General features: G+C 47.5%; 1 protein-coding gene across 4 annotated transcripts in view; it reads right to left on the bottom strand.

Annotated features, from left to right (window-relative positions):
* The window catches only part of Slc26a5 (solute carrier family 26 member 5), a 34,894-nt gene that overhangs the window by 8,725 nt on the left and 8,618 nt on the right, over positions 1-17,551 (bottom strand). For 3 of the 4 annotated variants that reach the window (XM_057758533.1, XM_057758532.1, XM_057758535.1), the window contains 9 exons: positions 16,683-16,849; positions 15,336-15,500; positions 12,473-12,625; positions 9,815-9,897; positions 3,686-3,833; positions 2,308-2,421; positions 1,211-1,288; positions 475-570; positions 181-287 (listed from right to left, as the gene is read on the bottom strand). In XM_057758533.1, coding sequence (XP_057614516.1) covers positions 181-287; positions 475-570; positions 1,211-1,288; positions 2,308-2,421; positions 3,686-3,833; positions 9,815-9,897; positions 12,473-12,625; positions 15,336-15,500; positions 16,683-16,849 — 1,111 coding nt within the window. The remainder of the gene's footprint in view (positions 1-180; positions 288-474; positions 571-1,210; positions 1,289-2,307; positions 2,422-3,685; positions 3,834-9,814; positions 9,898-12,472; positions 12,626-15,335; positions 15,501-16,682; positions 16,850-17,551) is intronic. The other variant, XM_057758534.1, reaches the window with a different exon arrangement.

The following is a 17,551-nucleotide window of genomic DNA, read 5'->3' as shown; positions in this document are numbered from 1 at the left end:
CACAGAAATAGAGAAAGTCAAAAGCCAAGAAGAAACTGGCTAGAAAGACGCCAAGCTAAAGCTAGGCATTTATAAGTAGTAATAAGTCTCTGTGTGTATTTATTTGGGGGCTGCATGGAAGGCCCCCAAAGACTGAAAAACAACAGCAGGACACTTGCACCGCGCCAGCCGGGCACTCACCTCTGTGTTCTGTAGATCACAGTCAGCAAAGCAATGATCACAGCCGTAATCAGTCCATAGTCCAACCCCAGGAACAGGGAAGACACAAAGGTGGTAAGCCAGATGGTCTAAAGGAAAGCCGAAAGGCTTCTAGAGAATCACGTTAATAATTCCATAAGAAACACACGCAGGCATGCGGGCGCGCACATGCACGCCTCACCTGAATAACAAATTCAAGGCATTAATGTCATTCTCACGCTTTTATTCATGCTGCTGGTAGCTGCTGACCTCTAACGCACAACCCCCTTTACTTACCAGCTCTATTTTGCTGGTTCTCCAGAAGAAGGGCAGATCTGAGAACTGCATAAACATCCCCTTCAGGTTGACGATCACGATGGCCGAAAGCACAGCCTGCAACACAGCACAGTCGTCCCTGTCTCTCTGGTGGGGACCACAGGGCCTCCGTTGCTGGCTTCTCACTGCCTTCCCTCTGCCCGTTCCGCCCCTTTATCCTGCCTAGCCTTATGGGGCACTTGAGGCACCTTCGAAGCTGTGGGCACCAGGATTTCTAGCGTTTGGTCATTTAAAGTTGGCCCTAGAAAATCAGGTGTGTGCCCTACCAGAAAATCCACACAACAGCTAAGAGGTCCAGGGTAAAACTGGCGACCACAGGAATTATTTTGTCTATACTCTTCTTCCTCATGACTTCATTCTTTTTTCCTGATTTCTTTTAGATGAAATACAATCAGCAAATAAACGAAGTGTTGTAGGTCATCTCAGAATTTTAATGAAAACGTAAGGCCATTGAGGGTCAAAGACAGAAGGTGTCTTGGGGGTCAGCCAGCCCAAATGTTCCTTTACAGGTGAGGAAACTGACCAGGAGGTCAAGGATGTGCAGCTGTCGGTAGGTGAAGGGCAGGGTCCTTGCTATGGCGCCACTACTACCCTGCCGAGGTTACAGTGAATAGAGGAAAAGCCCAATCCCCCAAGACAGCCACAGAACGTGAACAGAACAGCGAGAACTCCCTCCCACCAAGCCCACGCTACACACCTGGGGCAGTGACTCAAAGAGGAATCCAGTGGCTAATATGACCAGAAGAATCATCAACGAGGCCAGACAACCTGCAAGCTGGATGGGAGAAGACACACGGAAGGGGCTTTGAGAGCAGAGTCAAAAGTAGGCACTGGCTGGGCTTATCTTGGCCATTTTCACCATGGGAAAACCAAGAGCATAGCAGCAGTTTAAAGAAGTCTTCCAAAGCATCACATAGACTTACAACATCCCTCGCCCCCTCCTAGACAGTGAGTTCCTCTTACGGTTTTTAAACAGAACTGAATTACGGAAACATCCTGGCCAAATGCTCTTGTCAGAGGTGGAGAATGGCGTTGGGTGTCAGCCTGAGACCAGGAACAGAGTCTAGCATTTGCTGCCCAATATGGCAGCTGCCCACCACACGTCATGAGTTCAGTTTTTGAACATTGAAATGAGAGGTCTTGGGTGTATAGCCACATTTCATGTACTCGAGAGCCACATGTTGCTCCTGGTACAAAGAATAAACATTTCCATCATTGTGTGAATGTCCCGTTGGATGGAGCTAGCATCATGGTCGGACTCAGTATCAGGCTGGTAGAAAAATCTCATGTCTGAACATTTTAGGTTTACTGTAGCAGGTGGAGTGTCGTGTAACTTCCAATTTAATGGGTGAATGTACCTCTTTCCTATAGATTCGAGTGTGTGTGTGTGTGCGTGCATATGTGTGTGCATATGTGTGTGTGCGTGCATGCGCATGTTTCGGTGTGTGCGCGTGTATGTGCATAAGTGTGTGCATATGTGCGTGCGTACGCACGCATGTGCGCGTGTGTTTGTGCATATGCGCATGCGTGTGTGTGCATGTGTGTGTGCGTGTGTGCATGTATGGTTTGCTTCGACCAATCATGCCTTCCTCTGGCTTGTGACACAGCTCACTGGAGCATGGCTCTGCAAGTAGCTTTATTTGGATTCAGAACAGAACCAAGAGACTCAACCGTCTAGACCGTCAGTTCTCGGAGGCCTGTCGTATACGCACCTGCGTCACCGTCTAAACCGCCATGTACGCACCTGCGTCACCGTCTAGACTGCCAGTTCTCGGAGGCCTGTCGTGTACTCACCTGCGTCTTCCCTCCGGTTCCCTCCTGAACAAGGCTTCGCGACAAGGAGCACGAGATTGAAAAGGTCTGGAAGAGCGATCCGATGGAGTTGCAGATTCCCAGGGCGATGAGCTCCTTTTCCGCGTGGAAACAAAGCACAGGCGACGGGTCACTCTCAGGGAGGAGCCCAGAGTGCATTAGACACACCCCGTCAGCAGCACAGGCTGCCCCTTCGCTCCGCAAACGCTGTTTCTTTAGCATGAGTCCAAAATCGGAATTACGGCATATCGAAAAGTGGGAGGAAAACCGGATTTGTATTGTGCTGGAGATAAATGTTGTGATTCCTACCTACTCCCTGTTTCCCAAACCCACTCTCTATACAAACAGGGCTTTAAAAAAAGACTGCAAAAAAGCTGAGAAAATACTTTTCAAAAGAGAAACTTCTGGAGACGCAAGTACTGGCATCTTTTAGATGTGTGGCCTGTTGCTTGTGACGAAACGCATGCTGGTGTCTTCTTTGGACCTGGGAGTCCTGCTCTAAGTGCGACTTTAGAATTTCTAGACTGGTTTTATATCTTGTTCCTTTACACATGTACAGACACAAGGGAGTGGTTCATGCCCTGATAATCCCAGCACTTTGGAGGCTGAGGCAGGGTACCACAAGTGTGAGGCTGGCTAGCTGCAGAGTGAGGCTCTGCCTCTAAAATAATCGGTATGCTATTGTGTAAAGAAAAAGTATCTGCCAGCTGGGCGATGGTGGTGCACGCCTTTAACTCTAGTACTTGCGGGAGAGAGACAGGTGGATCTCTGAGTTCAAGGCCAGCCCTGTCTACATAGTGGGTTCCAGGCAAGCCAGAGACATATAATGAGACTCTGTCTCAGAAACAAAACAAAATAAAATAAAGAGAAGTATTTGTTTGACCTTTCTCAGAAAGGATTCTCATTCTGTGCTAAGATTTGCTATTTTGTAACATATGGAAAGAATCTGCCATAAGATGTGGGGGAAAAATGCAATGAATTAAAGTAGACACTAAAGCAAGATTGCAGGGCGTAGTGTTTGGATTAAACACCCACCAGCAGCTATATCATAAAGAAAGGCAGCAAAAAAACCAGAGCAGGAGGACTGTTGTGAGTTCGAGGCCAGCCTGGGTCACGTAAAGGATTCCAGGTCAATAGCCTGTGTGTGACCTTGTGTGCGGCAGTAGTGGAAGGGAGGAAGAACGGAGGGATGAGGGAGAGAGAGAGGGAGGGAGGGAGGAGCACATTGCAGGGTCAAATAAAAACATGTTTCAAATGTGTCCACCAGAGGAAGGCTTCCCTACTAAACTTGACGCCTCCAGCAGCTCGCGCCCCAGTGAAATTCCCCGTGTGAAACTAACCTTTTTTTTTTTTTTTTTACCTGATTGCCGTCAACCTGGTAGCCGTGTTTATTTGCCAAGGTCTTGGCCATGGAGATGGTCACGGAAAATCCAACAATGGCGATGGCGATCGCATCCACGTACACGAGGTGGAAGAGACTGGTGTCCGGGTTGGCGGGTGGGAGTAGCCTGAAAAGCCAAGGCGACTTTAACTCAAGAGCTGCGACCAGCCAGGCAATGGTGGCGCATGCCTTTAATCCCAGCACTCGGGAGGCAGAGGCAGGCGGATCTCTGTGAGTTCGAGACCAGCCTGGTCTACAGAGCTAGTTCCAGGACAGACTCCAAAACTACAGAGAAACCCTCTCTCGGGGGAAAAAAAAAAAAAAAAAAAAAAGAGCTGTGACCGCTGTGGGTACACACACAGTGTGGGGGTGGGAAGGGGGCGGAATGCGGGGAGCGGCATTATCTCCCAATGCAATGCAAGCAATGTCTCCCAATGCAATGCCCAGTGCTCGGGCACTTGTTGGTTCTTAGTGGCAGCAAGAAGGGCCCTCCTGCTGCCCACGTCCTTTTCTGGTCCATGCTGCGGAGCGACTTTCTGCGGGCTAGGCTTTCGTTGTGGATCAGGTGCTGAGGTATTTGTAGCAGGGTAACCTCATGCCTGATGTCAGGTCTAAGTAAGCCTAGGGTGAAGGCAGGGGCTGTGGAGTATTCAGATGCCACAGACATCCGAGCCAGGCTTCGGGTGGAGAGAGTTTGGGACCAGCGTGGCTTCGGTGGAGAACTGTTGCCCTGGCAACAGACTCACATCTCCCCTCTGCTCTTCCTGTGTCCCTGTCTCTATGGTTGAGTTCTAACCCGGAAGAGACCGTACTCTTAGGTCCTTAGAACTGACATTGAGGAGGAGGAGGAGGGCTTGATAAACCCTATAATTCTAAAGAGAGCTTCCTGGTTGGTTCTGCTGGGAGTTTGAAAGTTCAAAATGTGAATATGAAGACTGAGCCCGTGATGTTTCGGGTGGGAAATTGGTACCTAAAGAGAATTAGTGATTTGTGCTGTACTTGGCCAAGAATCTGGACGCTTGGAGCCATGTCCTGAAAATATGAATGAGGAGGATGAGAAAGGAATTGGCTGGATGATTTGGTGGAGGAAAACTTCAAGGCAGTAAGATAGTTCCGCTGTGGCATGGTTACTACGCTCTGCTTTTAGTCAGGTAGTGAGAATTTAGGTAAGTAAACGAGCAGGCTGCCCAGGAAAGGACGGCGAGCACGTTAGAACTGTTTCAGATAAAGCAGGTTGCTAAAGAGATTCTTACCATTAAAGAGAAGCCAGGGAAGCAGTGGGACAATAGGAAAGACACCTCGAGAGTGTGACCCTCTCCCTGAAGGCCCCACAGTAGAAGAAAGCACATTTATTTGCAACTTCTGTTGCAAAAGAGAGAAATGAAGGGTTGCCCTGGAGAAAAAGGGCAGCCTAGGGAAATGTTCCACCAAGTCCAGACATGCAGGCCTTCACCAGCTACTGCTGCTGTGGGCCATCCAGCCCTGGCTGTGTATGTCCACTGCTGTGGGCCGTCCAACCCTGGCTGTGTATGTCCGCTGTTGTGGGCCGTCCAGCCCTGGCTGTGTATGTCTGCTGCTGTGGGCCGTCCAGCCCTGGCTATGTCCGCTGCTGTGGGCCGTCCAGCCCTGGCTATGTATGTCTGCTGCTGTGGGGCGTCCATCCCTGGCTATGTCCGCTGCTGTGGGGCGTAAATCCCTGGCTATGTCTGCTGCTGTGGGCCATCTAGCCCTGGCTGTTTCTTAAAGCTGGCAGCACAATTTGTTATGTCTATGGTGCTGGTTTTGCAGACACGCAGAATGCAATAGTGACAATCACTGGAGCTTTTACCAAAGTTCTAGAGGAATCCTTGTGTAGGTGTGCGTAGCCAGTGTGTAGCTAGTGTGTAGCCAGGTTGGTTTCCCTGGAGGAGTCCTCGGAGCCAAATGTGCATGAAAAGCTGTGCCATTTGACTTCATAGTGCCCCCCATAGCTCAGGGTTTGAACTACCAGTCCCCAGATCCTGGCACTTTGAAGGTCATGAGCCTTTAGGAGGTAGGCCTGGAGAGAGGATAGGATAGCAGGGGAAGGACCTGGAAGGTCAACCACACCCCTAGTTCTCCACTGTGCTCTGCTTCAGAGCTTGCTGCCCCCTGTGGAATTAACACCTGCACCTGCTGTCAATGCTGTGCTGCCCCTCCCCCACCCTCACCTGCTGTGACCAAGTCTCTCTGAAACTCTGAGCAACACGAACCTGCGGTGCTTTATTTCTTTTTTTGTTTTGTTTTTTCTCGTTAGGTATTTTGGTCATAGCGACCCCAAACAGAAGCTACAATATATTTGATGAACAGAACGTAGAGAAGGTGACCTAGCCTGGGGAAACCCTCTGCTTTCTCCTTGTAAAAAGAGTTGGCTGTTCTGTTGGAGATGCCATGAGGAAAGAAGACACTAGCCAGCCCCCAGCTGTTAGCCCAGGATGACTCTGCCTCACTGTGTAGCCCAGGCTGGCCTCATGCTTGCCTTCCCTTTACCACAGCCTCCCACAAGCTGGGAGTGCAGGTGCATGCGCTGCATCTGAACACCTACTTGGTTTTGAGTAACTTTCTTTCCCTTCCTTCCTTCCTTTCTTCCTTCCTTTCTTCCTTCCTTTCTTCCTTCCTTCCTTCCTTCCTTCCCTTCCCCTTCCCTCCTTCCCTCCTTCCCTCCTTCCCTCCTTCCCTCCTTCCCTCCTTCCCTCCTTCCCTCCTTCCCTCCTTCCCTCCTTCCTTCCTTCCTTCCTTCCTTCCTTCCTTCCTTCCTTCCTTCGGTTTTTTGAGACAGGGTTTCTCTGTGGTTTTGGAGCCTGTCCTGGAACTAGCTCTTGTAGACCAGGCTGGCCTTGAACTCACAGAGATCCACCTGCCTCTGCCTCCCAAGTGCTGGGACTAAAGGCATGAGTCACCACTGCCCGGCTCTTGTGGTCAAGTTTTCCAGGTAGCCAAGCTTCCGGAGGTAAAACCATTGTCTTCCTTTTAAAGTTTAACTCCCTTAGACGAAGGAGGGCAGTGCAACCTGGTGCAGGGTCCCAGGGGGAGGGAAGACATGGAGGAGGAGCCGCGCGGACACCAATGTTAACCTACCAGTGGCTTTTCGTTTCGTTTTGTTTATTTAAAGGAGAAATCTAAATGTTAGACTTTCTCATTTAATTAAATTATCTGTAACTAGTAACCGAGTAGGATTATCTGCCGGATTGAATCAAAGACTAGTGCTTACCGCTGGGCTCACTGTTGGAGAGTCAGGGTGAGGTAATGGAAAAAGAAGACACGGTGTCAGAGGACCAGCTCCGGGGCTGCTCCTCCAGCAGCTCACTTAGGTCTCTGAAATATCACCTTCCCTGGAAGTCTTCCCAACACTCAGCTCGCCCTTCTCTTACCTGGTATCCTTTCTCCTCTGCTCTCTCTACCTCTTTTTGCTGATTGGCTACTTGTGTCCAGCAGGTCACAAAGCTCTCAGAGGGGGCAAGGACATTTTTTTTGTGTGTGCTTGTTTTGTTTGTAACCACCGTCTCCCTGGCCCATGGTAGGCATTCAGTAAACAAGGGCTGAATAAATGAGACTAATTTTTATGAAAAGCAGGGATAACAATATATATTGTCAGTAGGGTTGCTACACGCCTCAACTGGGATGGTGGATATGAAAGTATTTTTACAAATTCTCAGTCTAAATTGAAAACGAAGTTACTGCCTTGTTATGGTTTTGCCCAGAGTCACTATTAAAAAAACATGTTCATGAAACTGATTTTTGGTTTTGATGTTTGCAGTTGGAAATCTTGCCTGAGTACTGGCTCGGAGGAGGGAGGTCTCTGCGTGAGAGCACTCTGTCTCTCTGCCTCTCTGGAGACTCCTGGCTGGGCACAGCCTGATTGGACAGGACAGCTCCCCTCAGTGCCCCATATCTGGGTAGAAGTCTGGCTCTGCTTCTTTAGAAGGTAGAGAGAAAGAGGGAGGGGGAGGGAAAGGGGGAGAGAGAGAGAGAGAGAGAGAGAGAGAGAGAGAGAGAGAGAGAGAGAGGAGCATCAGGGAAATACAAAAAGACAGAGACACAGTTAGAGGTGCCTGGGGAGAGATGGCCAGAGGGGATTGGCCAGGGACAGGAAGAGTTGGGTAGAGCTGGTGGGTTACTCTTTTCTTTCAAATATACATGGAATAATTCATGTTAGAAATGTAGGATTGGTCAAGATAGAGGAAGCAAAGACATAACCAGCATATAAACTAGAACGGGAAAGCCCCCTGGGATGAATCCTGGAACACATAGCTAGCCTGTCCTGGATGCCTGCCGTAGAGGCTCTCACCCCGGCCCTCCCTCGGTTATCTCCTGCGATGTCACAGCCATGGCAGGAACAAGTGTGGGCCACCAGACTCACACAGCAGAGCACAGGGCTTTATGAGGAGACGCCGTCTGCCCAAGGAAACACAACAAAAAGGCTCGGGCTAGAATTCATGACTTTTTGCTTTTTAAAATCCTGTGTCACTCGAGAAGAGATTTTATGAAAAGTTTAAAGAGACGAAAATTCCCACTCCTTAGTGTCAGAAATCAAGAGCTCCTCCAGCCTGCTGCCTGCCTCTCAGCCCTATCTGGAGCCCCTTTTGAAAGGCCCCCTGCCGTCACCGTCTGCACTCCTGTTCCCTTCTCTCTCTCTCTCTCTCTCTCTCTCTCTCTCTCTCTCTCTCTCGTCCCTATGCAGAGACAGTCTTTTGTTCTCCCCCAATAAATCTCTTGCATGAGATCTGCTGTGTGGTGTGGTCTTTATAGCATACCTTGGCCTCGTCTCACCGAGGTACTCCTGTCACATAAATCCTGGTGTTGATGACTGATGCCTACACATTCCCCACTTCAGGGGTCTTAAGTCACACTGGGACCTGCAACAGGCTCCCTTTCTGGCTCACCGATTGCTGGGCACAGCATCCCAAACTGGTAAGTGGTAAGTTTTCTCTTTCAGTTGGTGTAAATGCTTCTCTGAATACTGGCCACTTTCTTAGGATCGTAGCCCAGGGAATGGTGCCACCAACAGTGGGCAGGTCCTTCTATTTCAGTTAATCTAATCAAGACAATCCCCATACCTAAAGGCCCATCGTTTGGATAAATCCCATTCTGTTGGCAACTGAGTTTAACTGCTACATTCATTAATTCCAATAGAACTGAAAGCAGTGTCTAGCCTGATCCGCCTCTCTATACCCACAATAGAGCTAATCACAACAGCTAAATGGTGAACACAAATGGACCTCCATTGATGAAGAAGATTTGCTGTCCTGTGCTCCCACATCAATAAACCTTGAGGACACTGCGTCAAGTGAAATAAACTAATCACAAAAACGCAAATACTGTATGATCCATCGGCAAAAAGGCATTGAGAGCAGTCAAATTTACAGAACAGAAAACCGAATCGCAGTTACCAGGGCCTAAAAGATGGAGAAAGAAGGTGTGGTTGTTCGGTGAGGATTGAACAAGGTGGTTTGCCAGGTGAAAGTGTCCCAGAGACCCATTTACAGTGTGAATATACTCAGCGCGACTGGACTGCGTATTTAAAAGAGGTTAACGGGGCAGAGATGGCTCAGTGGTTGAGAGTGCTCGATGCTCCTGCAGAGGCTAAGAGTCTGGTTTCTAGAACCCATGTCAAGTGGCTTCCAATCTCCTGTAACATCAGCTCCAGGACCTCTTCTTGCCCCCTGAACATGTACACATGCACATACATGTACATAAAGATAAAATCTTTAAAAATGGTTAAAAGTACAATCTTTAAATTTCTTTTTCCTGCTATGCCCCCCCTCTCCACCAGCCAGGGTCGCACTATATAGTTCTGGCTTCCTGGAACCTGTTATGTAGACCAGGAAGGCCTTGAACTCACAGAGATCTGCCTCCTAAATTCTGGGATTAAAGGTGTGTGCCATCATATTCGGCTGCTACGTGTACACACACACACACAAACACACAAACACACACGCACACACACACGCACGCGCACGCACATACACCTTCTAGCCTTTAAGACATCCAGCTAGTTGATATGCAGAAAATATGAATTTTTTCATGCTGAGTTAGAGACAGTAGATCCCTTGAATATTTAATATCACTCTTCTTCAATTATTTTCTTACCCTAGAGGAAGTGTCCCAACGACATCCACACTGTAGGACTCTTGCAAGTTAAACCCCGCAGAAATGCCAGTTCCCATCACCACCTACAATAGACACAAAGCCAGGCACACCTCAGGGTCAAGTACTGACACACCACAAAATCAAGGCTCAAATTATCTGCTGATCAGGGAATCTTCTCACTTCTCAGGGTTAGGAGGGGGCTCTTCAGCTGCCAGCTACCTCCTCTCAGTGGCTTCACCTCACAAAGAACCCTACGGCCCTTGAGGCCTGAATCAGTTTCTTTTCTTTGCTCTGCTCCCAGCTGAAGGTGTCTGGTTAGCTGCAGCAGGAGGAGGCCATCACTGGGGTTGGCTTTGAGTTTGGGGCAGGTAGAAGGAGCATAGCCTACACACCATGTGTGTGGTGAGGCTGGTAATATCAGCCTGTCACCATGGAACCCACATTTGGCTTTAGAATCCAGCTCCTGCTGCTGTTCCTGTCTCTAGGACAGCAGCATCAACATAGCCAGAAGCTTCCCATCGTGGCACACAGTTTTCTCCGGGTCCAGAGTACCCAGTCTGTCACCCAGAGCAGAGCTCCCAGCCCTAGATTTATGTGAAGTAGAAAGCACAACGCTCTGAGCAGAAGACTATGACAGAAGAGGTAATAGCTGCTTGCTTCATTCCCAGGAACTGCTGCTTCCAGAACTTCTGGAATGGGCTGTCCAGGAGAGAAGAAAGACCAGCTCTAGGGACAGGCAGTTCCCACAGCAGCAGCCTCTGCATAACGGCTAGTAACGTCAGCTTGCTATGCCTCTCACACTGGAGGAATGCCTAGACTGCGCCAGCTCACAAAACAAAGATGGCTTAAGTAACTGAAGGCTCAATTTTATGTGACCATAACCAATTACTAAACCATTGGTTTCCTGTTAACGCGCGAAGAGGTGTATCACAGAATGCAAAACTCAAAATAAATTTATAATACAAGATAAAGGTCACGCTTAAAAGCAATTGTGAAGACCCTGTCCTCAAACTTTTCAGAAGAATGCTTTTTTCCCCCTCTTTTTTTCTCTGTGGAGTGCATAGGTAAGAAGTTTATTTGCTCCAGGTTTCTTGGGGGGTGGGGGAGGTTACATTTTATGGGTTGATGTGTGTGTCTGCGTGCAAGTGCGTGCCACACTGTACGTGTAGAAGTCAGAGGACTTTTGGGAGTCAGTTTTCTCCTTCCACTACGTGGGTCCTGGGAATGGAACTCACTGTTAGGCTTGTCAGCAAGTATCCTCATCCACTGAGACATCTCACTGCCCTGGCGAGAGGTCTAAAAAGCACACGGGAGGTATTATTTCAGTGATAGTTGTAGGAAACCACTCCCCCAGGAAACGTGATGGAATTTTTGAAGGGAATCTGGGCTGTGGGCAGAACTGGTACCCAAGGCAGGAAAGGCCACAGGCATCAACTGATTCCTCAGCAGCCTTTGCTGCCCTGCACCTCTCGCTGTTCCAAGAAGAAACCGGGACTCTGCACCCAATCCTAGCTGGAGAAGAGGTTCTGAAAATGCTGGAGATGCCCTCTTCTGCCTTTTCTAGTTGGATGTAGCTCATAGTTTGAACATCAATTCAGACCATGTCCTCTGACAGTGTCTCATCATCACAAAAACTGGGTGCTCTGTGGGTGCTCTCAGCTGGTAGTGTTCACTCTGACTCCAAGACTGAGGGTTATACAATGTCCACTTCATGTCCACATCCATGAATAAATAATTGTGGTCACTTAAGAACATAGTATTGTTTACCTCAATATATGTCCATGTTTTGACAAAACACTACTAACTTTTCGGTTATGAATATGTTGTGAGATATTTGGACTTGACTTACGTGAGACTGTGACATATTTATCTCAGCTTAGAAGTACCAGTAACAAAGAAAGCTTGGGAAATTTTATCTTTTCAAAGTGGAAGATGGAAGCCACTTTATTAAAGTAAGTAAAGCTATTGAAGTTATTATGGGTTATTAAGTAATATATGATTATTATTTTTATTTTTGTTTGTCTAGATAAGGATTCTCTGTGTAGCCATGGCTGTCCTGGAACTCCCTCTGAAGACCAGGCTGGCCTCGATCTCATAGAGATCTACCTGTCTCTACCTCTTGAGTGCTGGCATTAAAGGTGTGTGCCACCACCACTCAGCATAATGTGTGCTCTTTAAAAAGTAAACAGATAATGGAAAAAACTTAAGCAAAGCAAATCTCTCCAAATCTCATCTCTCAGAGATAACCAATATTAAAACTCATATTATGTCTTCACTTAGGTTTTAAAAGTCACCTGTGTGTATGTTTTAGTGCATTCTTATTTTTACTATTTCGTTAGTTGTTCTGCAGAATTGGGGGAGGACCCTCCAGCTTCCTGTCCCTCTATCACCTGCACTTCAGAATCCCTTGTAGGAATAGAAGCATGCAATTACAGGGGCTGAACAGGCCGCCGCCTTGTAGGAACAGAAGCATGCGATTGCAGGGGCTGAACAGGCCGCCGCCTTGTAGGAACAGAAGCATGTGATTACAGGGGCTGAACAGGCCGCCGCCTTAGAACAGACGCATGCGATTGCAGGGCCTGAAGAGCCGGTCACCTTGTGGGAACAGAAGCATGCGATTGCAGGGGCTGAACAGGCCGCCGCCTTGCATGTACTTACAGCAAAAAACTCTAGCGGAATGGGTGCTGGCAATTTCTCTTTAAATCTCTCATTAAACTCCTTGCCACCCAACAGCAAACCAAAAACCATCAGGCCGACGCCTAGGGAACACACGTTGAGGTTTTTAACGTTCTGCAACACAGCAACGGTACTCTGTAACACAGTGAACGTCGAAGGTTTACATCATGCAGCAGCTCCGGTCCTGGGTGACTGAACACACGTGAGGCACCAGACAGGCAGTTCACAGAGACAAGAGTGACAGCGGTTAGCAGAGCTGAATGGAGACGCTGGGCCCAGACCGCTTCATGAGAGGGAAGCTTCCTTCCATCTGGGCTGCTGGAGAGGTTCTAGAAATGGAGGCAACCCCAGTTATGTGGCAAAATGAATGCACTTAACTGCACTGCACTGAAGAGTTAGGAAGAGTGTGGACCGTGAGATACGTGCTGCTACGTATTTTAAAAACGCCTGTCTATTTTTGGCAAGTCTGCACGTGGGCCTGAGTGTATGTGTTTGACATCATGCATATAGGAGCCCATGAAGGTCAGGAGATGGTGTCAGATGCTCTGGAACTGGAGTCCCAGGTGACTGCGGCCACCACAGGTGTCTTCTGTAAGGGCAGCAAGTACTTTCACTGCTGAGCCTCCTCTTTAGCCAGGCCTCCTTTCTAGTGTATTTTACCACGGTAAAAAAAGTCTGCCAAAAATTCGTCTTAGGCTAAACTTCAGACAGAGGTGGGTGGGGACAGCTAGTGTAGAGTTCAGTGGTGGAGAGTGTAATTGATACGCTCCCGGCCCTGGATCCAACTCTTCGTATCTTCTACAGATTAGGAGATTTTTTTTTCTTTAACCTAACCATACAACTTTATATTCATAATTCTTATCCAACAATATTATGGGGTTTGTTGTTGTTTTGTTTTGCTTGAGACAGGATCTCACTGTGGAGTCCAGTCTGATCTTGAACTCACGTTCCTCTGGAGTGTTAGGACAGGCACTACACACAAGGCTTATGGTGCTTTTGATGTTCTGATATCGGAAGATAGCTCATAGAAAATTCAGAGAAATCCCCCTGGGGCTGAGTTGTGAATGTTACAGAAGAATCAGGGCCAACCCCACCGAATACTGCCAAGGTCAACACACAGCTAAGTTTTTAGAAATCTTTAGCAATTGTCATGAGAAGACGACAGAGAAGTCAGGCAAGATTTGGGACCAGGACAATGATGCTTAGAAAAGAAGCCCAGTAGAGAAGAAAGCCAATCAATCATCTTACGGCTATGCTCTGGATACCCAAATATAACCATTTCATCTGAAACCCAAGAAAGCAGAGAGCCCGCCACAGTCTAGGACTCACGCAGGTGCAGACTGCATTTTCTCTGTGACAAGTCATTCTGAGAAGTCTAGGAGTAGGAGGTCTATTTCCAGCTATCACAGAAATTAATAATTTGTGGGATCGCCTTACAGTCTGAGTCCAGTATTATCAATTGAGGATTCAAATTTAAATGCCACCTCTTCAAAATGGCCTTCCCAGAACCCTAAAGGCATCTGTACTCAGCTTCAGAGACCCTGTTACCCTTCTTAGGGTGCTTAATGTATTTTGTAAGGCACGTTTGCCCAGTTGCGGTTCACCTGGTTCACCACTATCGTCTTCCCACGGGAGTGTCAGCCCCAAGGTCACGCTGTACCTGGCCAGCTTGTCACTCATTTCAGCCTAGTAAAAGATTTTCATATAAATACCTGCAAAGGCTGCAGCCAAGGAGCCGAAAATGTTCTTTGTGGTATTTCATTGTTAATTGGCTATAATTACTTTGTTTCGATTTTGATTTTGTTGATGGATTCTAAACATGTAAGTTTTGTAGTAGTTATTTTGTTTTGAAATATTTTACGCGTGTGTGTGCCCAGTGAAGCCAGAAGGGGGTGCTGGATCTCCTGCAGCTGGAGACACGGGCTAGTGGAAAGCTGCCTGATCTATGTTCTAGGAGTTAACTCTGGCAACCCCGCAGCAGTAGCCAGTGCTCTTAACAGCTGAGACATCTCTCCAGAGCCCATTCAGGATTCGGGAAGCTATACTGTTAATGGTTTCTAGCTATATTATACGGTGTGAAAAGATGCTGAATCTTTAGGATTTGTTATCAACTTCATATAATCAGCTTTGATCTGTGATCAATTATTTTTACTATGCACTTGCAATCAATTTTTACTTTATTGTGCATAGCGTATACATGTTTTATTATATTAAACTGATTACTTATGTTAGTTAAGCCATTTATAGCTCTTATTTTATTTTTTTGCCAGCTTGAATAAGCAGCCTTTATGAGAGATGTTTTCCTATTATATCTTTTCTTTGTTTTTTGAGATAGGGTCTCACTATGTAGCCTTGGATGACCTAAAACTCACTACGTATCCCAGGCTGATCTTTATTTTTTTATTTTTTTTTTTATTTTTTTGGTTTTTTTGAGACAGGGTTTCTCTGTAGCTTTGGAGCCTGTCCTGAAACTCCCTTTGTAGACCAGGCTGGCCTCGATCTTGAACTCAGTCTGTAGACCAGGCTGGCCTCAAAGTCACAGAGATCTTCCTGTTTCTGCCTCGGAAGAACTAGGATTAAAGGCGTGCGCCACCGCACCCAGCTTCCTATTCTGGATTTAAAACTACCCTCATGTGGTCTCACGGGCTGACTGCTCAGCTAATGAGAGTGATGGGTGCAGCGCACTAACAAACTCCTGAGGCGGGAAGAACAATGTATCCCTAACGTGGGTTTCAGAGTTTAAGCAGCTACCGCGTCCTTCCCCCAGAGCATTGAAGGTTGAAAGATAGACGGAGGCAGACAGGGGTGGAGAGCCAGCAGCGGGAGTCGGGAGTCGCCTACTTACATACACCACCGAGAAGATCCCGCTGTACCGCTTCGTTTTCACCCCGAACAGGTATTTCAGCATGGAGGTGAACACGTGCACCGCGGCCGCGGTGGTGAACCCCCGCACCAGAGGCTCCGTGAGGTAAATGGCCACAAACCCAAACCTGCAGACACCTAGGCAAAACTACGGTTTTTAAAATGACAAAGAAACAAACGGCAAAAATGGGTTAGGAAAAGACAACCAAAGGACAACGTGTGAGCCTCTCTTGTGAGGACCTGACTTTGCTAACTCCATTTTAAAGAAGGGGCTTTTGCCATCTGATGAGCTGGGGGCGGGGGCGGATTTAAGCTTCGGAAATGTGCAGCGATAGCAGGAACTTAAAAGGACACCCTGAAAATAGCCAATTAAGGAGCTAGGGAGCAGGGCCATAAAATTTAACGAGGTCCAGACTTTCCCGGGAGGCATCCTGTCCTTGAAGATACTTTGTCAGTGATTTATTTATGACCCTGTTAGGTTTTCACACTCAAAAACAGACCAATGGTTTTAGAAACTACCCAATCCCGAGACGATAGGACATGAAGTCCCCTGATTACTGCATTTCCCTTTTAAAAGCTCTACCTTCCAGGGCTCCCTGCCATACTTTCTGCACCCACCATGCTGTGGTGCTGGAAAGATGCTGCTCCAAACTTGAGTTTGAATATTAAAAAAATTTTCATGTAATTTGCATCGGAAATCCAACTCCTTGAATTTATTTTGGGACCAGAAATTTGGGCATAACGCTTTCTTTTTTTTCATTTTTTTTTTAAAGATTTATTTATTTAGTTTACAGTGTTCTGTCTGCATGTCTGCCTGCAGGCCAGAAGAGAGCACCAGATTTCTTTACAGATGGTTGTGAACCACCATGTGGTTTCTGGGAATTGAACTCAGGACCTCTGGAAGAATAATCAGTGTTCTTACCCTCTGAGCCATCTCTTCAGCCCAGGTATAACACTTTCTAGGCCACTCGTACTTGTGGTAGCTAACGGAACACTGGTTATAAAGAAAATAACATTAACCTGAGATAGCTTGAGTCCTTTGGCGGTGCTTACACGCTGCTTATGAGGGGCTCATGCAGGTCACATACCTGCCAGCCCCTCCAAGTTCACAAAGGGGGGCTCTTCCCTGACCACCACCCACTTCATCAAACTTGTTTTGCTTTTGGGATATCTGAAATACTCAAGGTAAACTCGTTAGTCATTCTCAGTGGGCAGCTGTTGCATCTTGAGCCCTCAGCTCTGGAGTTTTGCTGTCTGCCTCTGCCCCCACAGTGAGACCAGCTCCACAGATGAACCAACCCAAGTTCATCTCCCCAAGCTGGAGTCTCACCTGAATGATTCCTGAAAGTAAGGTCACGGACATGGCGACTTTCACTCTTAACGCATCTCTGGCTTCCGTACCATTGGTGGCATTTACTCCTCCCGGGATGACTATATCATCTGGTACTAACCGAACGGCCACACCGCCAATCATCAGACTAATAACAGCAAAGGGGCCTGAAACAGGAGCATGAATGAGCTGTTCAGAAGCTCAGGAAGCTAATCCAGTAGCCCTGATGTCAAGATCAGGAATGACCCCGCCTTGCTCAGGGGCTTACAACATAATTTTAGCCAAAAGAACAACCTGGATCATTTTAGCAGAAAGCAGGGATCCTGAGTGACTTCTGAGGTCCTCGTGCTCACAGAGAAGCACCAGGGAAAGCAGGGTTGTGACACACACACAGACTTGCCTCTTCAACAGAAGAGCTGTGCACCTGAGTTCATGTGAAGCAATCACAGGACAACTTATGGGAGTCAATTCCTTCCTTCTAGAGGGCCACAGGGATTGAACTCGGGTCACCAGTCTTGGAGACAGGCTCCTTTACCAGCTGAGCCATCTTACCAGCTTACGAGCCTCAAAATTTCTGCTGGAAGCCTAGGTCACTGTGTATGAGAAAGCTCCAGAAAGGCCATATGGGCAATTCCTGGGACCACATGAACAAGAGACGAAGGGGAGAGGAGGGGGAAGAAAGGGAGGGAGTAGGAAGAGCGGTGGTTGCCTAGGTGAGTCCTTCTGAGATGCTGACCTCTCGGAACATGGAGAAATAGTGAAATTATTGTTTTCATAAATCCTATTTACTTTTTTAAATTTAAATTTATTTTTAAAAGTGATATACAATATAAGCTTCTAAGTTGGATGGCATTTGTTACCAAGCAATA

Source organism: Chionomys nivalis, chromosome 26 (genome assembly GCF_950005125.1).
Source record: "Chionomys nivalis chromosome 26, mChiNiv1.1, whole genome shotgun sequence".
NCBI classification, from domain to species: Eukaryota; Metazoa; Chordata; class Mammalia; order Rodentia; family Cricetidae; genus Chionomys; species Chionomys nivalis.
Note: the sequence above shows the minus strand (reverse complement) of the source record. Positions and strands in the feature narration are given on the sequence as shown.